Source organism: Malus sylvestris, chromosome 7, assembly GCF_916048215.2.
Source record: "Malus sylvestris chromosome 7, drMalSylv7.2, whole genome shotgun sequence".
In the NCBI taxonomy this organism is placed as follows: Eukaryota; Viridiplantae; Streptophyta; class Magnoliopsida; order Rosales; family Rosaceae; genus Malus; species Malus sylvestris.
The window spans coordinates 25,818,785-25,825,033 of NC_062266.1; the positions used below are offsets into that span (position 1 = coordinate 25,818,785).

At 36.3% G+C, this 6,249-nt stretch overlaps 1 protein-coding gene across 1 annotated transcript; it reads right to left on the reverse strand.

The window, feature by feature from the left end:
* Positions 1-3,011: 3,011 nt before the first annotated feature.
* Positions 3,012-5,919, reverse strand: LOC126629495 (probable RNA-binding protein ARP1). The gene is made up of 6 exons (XM_050299555.1): positions 5,566-5,919; positions 5,323-5,470; positions 5,077-5,221; positions 4,922-4,964; positions 4,130-4,370; positions 3,012-3,230 (listed from the first exon to the last, which is right to left on the reverse strand). Exons 1-6 carry the CDS (start codon positions 5,752-5,754, stop codon positions 3,211-3,213), a joined length of 786 nt encoding a protein of 261 aa, XP_050155512.1. The 5' UTR covers positions 5,755-5,919; the 3' UTR covers positions 3,012-3,210.
* Between the last annotated feature and the right edge of the window lie 330 nt (positions 5,920-6,249).

Consider the following 6,249-nt stretch of genomic DNA (forward strand, 5'->3'; position numbering starts at 1 on the left):
ACATTGATTTGGGACACCTATTTTTAGGGATTACATTGATTGTTTTTAATTTCAGGGACCATCTTGATGGTAAAGGTCAATTTTAGGGACCATTTGTGATTAAAAAAAAAAAAAAAACCCTTGCATTATGTCTCATCTGGCTCCCCTGCCTACAAAATCGAAAGTTTAGAAGTTGATCGTATCAATGAACCAACTCAAATGATGTGTAATAGATAAAAATTAAGTACATTAATTAATATTTAAATAATCAATTTTTATGTCATTTAATTTATAAATTTTAGTCTACAAATCTAGTCGTTCCAATATTATTACAAAATTAAAGTAAAAAATTATAATCAGTCTCATTCAATTCACATAGATTTGATTAGTCAAAATCAAAGAACCAAATGAGTTCTAACAAATCAAAGTCATCGTTTGACAGCTCGGACTGTACTGACAATTTCAATCAGATAAGATAAATAGTCACTCGATAGTAGTAACTAAATTAGTCGGGCTTTTGATGTTGTGTTAGATTACATTGTGTATTAGATAATACGTCGAACTACAATAATTTCTAAAAAAATTTCACAGAATAATTGATGTTAAAATGAAAAAAAAAAAAGAAAGAAAAAGGAACCAAATATAATTTTCAAAAAACCATAAATTTTACAAAATAAATACATAAAATTGAAAAAGAATTGGAAAAGCAAAGGGTCGATAGGAGGAAAAGAATAGGGGAAGGGGCGGGTGGACAGGAAAGGAATGGGTCGATGGATCGATAGGAAGGAAGGGTCGGCGAATGGAAGAGCAGGGGTCTGTTAGATGAGACCCTCTCGGTGACTATGGGACTGCTCTCACGCTAGAGGTGGAGAGCTCGCCGGAGTTGTTGGGGATGAAATCGAAAGGTGAAAATGGGAGAACTCAGATCAACATATAAAAAATTGGAATCACGTAATCGATCATTGAGCAAGTGGAGAAATAGATGCTCTGATACCGATTTCATGGGATGCGTTCGAATGGTGATGATGGGTTGGTGCCTGTGTAGAAGACGACGAGCCAACGGGCAGCACAAAGAGGAGGATGATGATGATGCGAGGCTTGGTTTTGGATTGGTGTTCGGTATATTTTGAGCCCGACTAATTATACATGGCTTTTGAAGTGGATTATTAGTACGCCGTGGAGCGTACTAATAAAGATAGGCCCGCTTATTTATTCGATGGCTATTTAATACGAAAATGCCCTAAACATCGCATTCGTATAAAATAATCATATTCAATGTCCTATACGGTGTGCCAAACAAGGCAAGAATCAATATTGGAAGCGTTTGACTCCTTTTATCGACAACCGGATCATACTGGTCCGGTTCGCCACACTCACTTCTAACTATAAGTTTACAACTTTTTATAAGAACTAATTTTAAATGACTTATTCTAAGTAGTAATTTGAATTTCTCTAGATTATAACCTTTTTTTATCTAACATTTTGTAATCGATTTCTTCCATTTTGAAGTTCCTCCCCCAAAGTGAAATCGGCTTAAAAAGACTTACAAAAAGATAAATAAGTTGAATAACACTATTAGGCTATCCTCAATTGGTCACAGCTGACTAGTAGTGAACCTGACAAAAAAATAGGTGTCTCTTATTACACATAAGAGTAGTGCTACGCTTACCTTCTATTTGTATTATCATTTGTATCATTTCTCTAATCAAGGTAGGGTTCGTCAATGCATCTCTTCTCTATTGGAGAGCTGGTACAATGATGATACAAATACGTGGTAAGAATATAAATTTATACATGTACAAAGAATGATAACATCATCAAAGCCAATCCATATGCCATACTTATTTTTCTTCTCAAAAGAACATGCGTACTCCATCCAACTTTTTTCTTCACAAAAAAAAAAAAAAAAAAAAAATCATTGCTTTTAAAAAAGACAAGGGCTGTGATTGGACCAGCGTATATCACAAAACAAATAAACATAACAGCTACCCTAATCTCCATCTTCTAAAGGCTGGGCGTCTCTGCTGCAACAAACATTTTGCTATTAGCCACTAAAGTAGTTTGGAAAGAGAAAACAACCGAGTGATTGATTCGAATCTCAACACAAAAACTTCAAAACCGAAAGATACATCGCAATCATATTTCGCCACTCGAATCACATCAAAAGGAATATTTGACTAATTTTTAGTGGTGGCTGATGCAGGCATAACCTCATCCCCGCATCGCAACCAGCACTTACTCCAACCATGCAGACATAACTTATATGTCCCAGTTCGGCCTGTGGGATTTAACGATTGGGCCTGCTCATCCTTCTTACATGTACCTTGGGCTAGGTGTTTTATAGAAGCCCAAATTGTTCACCCAATTAGCTGATTTTCAAGCGACATTCTATCTTAATCTGAATTACAGAAAGATGGATTCAAACTTAAGTGCATAGAAAGAAGTGTATTGTGATCGATAAAGTCATTTGACAGCAAATTACTTCTCTTTCTCCTTTTTTATTCAATGGTTGTTGAGGGAGTGGAGAATCGAACACAAGACTTGAAATACAAAGGTCAATATAATAGACGGAAATTGTTAGAAAGACTACATTTGTGTATCAACTGATGTGTCAAGTGATGTGCACATTTCACGTCAATGATTGAATTTATATCATTGAATGTCAATTATATGCATCACTTTTCACATGTGATGATGCACTAATATGATATAAATAAGTGATCTCCCTAGCATTCCTCCAATTGTGAGAACATAATATCTTGTTTCTACAACAATGATAACGCGAGTAGCGTTGTAAACACAAAGAAATATTTAGTCTGTAGACACAAGATTCAAGTGGAAAAGAAAGGCGTTTTGTGCAGAAAAAAGTTGAATGAAGCCATGAAAAGCAATCGAGAGAAGATGCATACAATGACTTCTCTGTTACATTGTTTTTGTTGAATGGTTCACAGCTCAAGCTGAGATGGATATGTTAGAGAGAGAGAGAGAGAGAGAGAGAGAGAGAGAGAAGAGAGAGAAAGAATGAAATAATCTTATCAGAAACACCTAATTAAATTAATTAAGAATAATTATGGAATTAATTAAAATTAAAATATAAAAATAAATTAATTGGAAAGAAAGAGCTACAACAGATCAGAGATAATAATGTTGCTCTGTGCAGCCACCACGTTCGGTTCCCCCTTTGTTATTTGCCACCACGTTCATCCTCTTCTCTGCCAACTGTACCTGCACCTATTCCACAGCCAAGCACACTGTTTCTCTAGCAATCAGTTTATATCTATTCATAAAAATAAACAAATAATTAATTAACTAATTGCCATAACCTACTACAATGAAGGAATCTACAATATCTACTTGGATTTAATGAAGAAAAAAATGCCAACTTGGAAAGAAAACAAACAACAAAAACGATCAGTTCATGTGGTTTTACTGTAACATTGTCAATATTCTCATGTTATAATGTATATCTACTTATTGAAGTTGTACTATAAGCTCATCATTTTGTCATCTCATAATATAACATTGTCAATATTCTCATGTTATAATGTATATCTACTTATTGAAGTTGTACTATAAGCTCATCATTTTGTCGTCTCATAATATAACACGTGAATTAATAATATTATAGCCAAAACCGATTTATTATGCTTAGAGTTTTATCATATATGCTAAACCAACTAGTGACTTTCATACTTTTATTTTGTTTCTGTATACTAAATTGGGTAAAAGATGCATGTAGAGAAAAAAATTACTTTACTATATTGAAGTATCTAAAACATTAAATCTTAAATAACAGATAAAAATTTTTGATGTAATTATTGAGAAATATTAAGGAGATTCTCTTAAAAATGAGACTCTCTATGAAATTCCACCTCATATTTTTTGCTTAATATTTATATACTGGCACAAAAAGATAATCTCTTTACCATTTATCTTAATTTTTATATGAACAAAGTCCAATAACAATGTTCAAGCCACGTGAGTTTTGCAAAATGAGAGTTGGCAATTGGCCCAGAAAAATCACAGCCGCACGTGACTTAATGATGCAATTATTTGTTTCCACGTTCCCATTTTTTGACATTGACCAGGTTGAACATGTTAGCATGTGAGCAAGAACAGCATAAAATCAGTGCATCTACAATCTCTCAACCTGTGTTAGGAGCAATCGATGCTGGTTTGGACATGATGGTCGGGACGGCGGCCACGTGTCCGGCCATGGTCGGCGAGTAGATGTGAGCAGGTAAGCCCATTGTATGTGATTGATGGTGATGGTGGTAGTAGAGAGGGTACATTGGCATCAGAGTGTTGTGTCCGACTATTGGCTGTGCTGGGTACACTTGAGGAGCAGAGTAATGCCCGTTCATGTAAGCTCCACCTGTGTAGCCCACCTTCTGTAAATTCACCATTGTCATAGGAAGAATAAGTATCAAATCACATTGTCCCGCAAAATAAATCAATTTAAATTGAAGTCACAAAATGCAAATGTAAGTTAGATCAGTTAATCATAACCGTCTGTTTAATATTTACATTCAAGTTTGACTATCTTCGTAAATTAGAGTGATTTAAAACATGAGTAATGATATTTATACCATATTTTTGTACCACATTAGGTGGCATTTGATGTGGATAGTCATATCATTTAAATCAATCATATTTTTAAATTTAGTTCATTATTTAATAAACTAATAATTAAGAAAAAACTAGTTAAGTAAATGATGATTGTGGTATACGAGAAGTCTTTCTCCTTCATTTCCTTGGGTTTTGCAAATTTTTCAAATGATGTGGATGTCCATATAAGGTGGTATAGAAATGTGGTATAAAAATATGGTATTAATAACATTACCCTTAAAACATTTCATTTTCTGAAACGTAGTTTTAGACATAAGTATATAACAGATTGATACAAAATACGAAAATTGAAGTTGAAAAACGCATTACTTACATGATTGTAACTCATATCAGCAGCAATGTATGTGGGGGAGTAGCTGAAAAGAGAGAATAAATCATTTTAATTACATTAATTATTTATGATTATTTCTTAGACCTACCAAAAAATAAGATGGGAAATTAATGGCATGGAAATATATAGGTATATACCCATAAAATGGAACAGCCTGGTGATGCTGGTGGTAGAATGGTGTAGCTGGAGTCCCTGTTGGTGCTGGGTAGTACCACTGCACGTGATTTGCAGGTGCAGGTGCGGGAGCAGGTGACATGGACCTCGCTCCGCCACCGTTGGATCCTTCAGTATAATCATTTAGATGCAATGTCAGATGAAAATCTCATATCCTAGTGAATATCGATCATGTATCAGATATTGTGGATTGATAGACTGATGCATACCTCGTTGAGGAGGAGGGGTGGTGTTTGAAGCGGACCTAGGGCGGCGAGCCCCGAGGGAAGCGAGGTTGCAGTTGGCACGGCGGCCGTTGATGACCGGAGTGGCGTCCTCACAAGCCTTCTTAGCCTCTTCCGGCTCCTTGAAGGTGACCTACACGTTATATTACCGCAAAGCACCATTAAAAACCACCAAGCACCACCGCAATATTATTACAAAAAAGGAAAAAAAAAATGAAAAGGACTTACGAAACCGTAACCCTTGGATCGGCCGGTGAGTTTGTCGGAGATGATGACGGCCTCCAAGATCTCGCCGTACTTGTCGAAGTGCTCTCTCAAGGCCTCTTTGGGAGTCTCCCACGCCAACCCTCCGACAAAGACTTTGGTCAGTGTGGTGTCACCAAACTGCCCATGAGTAACGTTGTTGCTCATTGTCATTCTTGCGCCCGGAAAAAACCACCACCGTAATGCAAGTAATATCCTCCAACTACCCTTTCTTGTAATTTGGCACTAATATGTTTGTGTTTATGAAGAAAAACTTAAGCTAGAGAGAGAGAGAGAGAGAGAGAGAGAGAGAGAGAGAGAGAGAGAGAGAGAGAGAGAGAGAGGTGGTGAGGTTTTGGGGGGGAGAGAAAGGAGGAGGGAGGGTATATAAGGGGGGAGGGGTGGAAGCACTGTAAGGGAGTGGGGTGGAGGTAATAAAATATTTGGAGAAAAACAGAGAGGCAAATAGACAGATAGGATTTGTTGAGGCCTGAATGAGCACACACTCATGGCTCATAAACCCATTTCTCTATTTGGATGTGTGTTGGTGGGGAATTTGATGTGGTTCTCTTCCGTTTAGGTCGAAGTAACCAAGTATGAAATGAGATGTAAATTCAGATACTTCGAGCTTCTGATTAAATATACTAAAGCGTTACGCGTGTTTGAGAA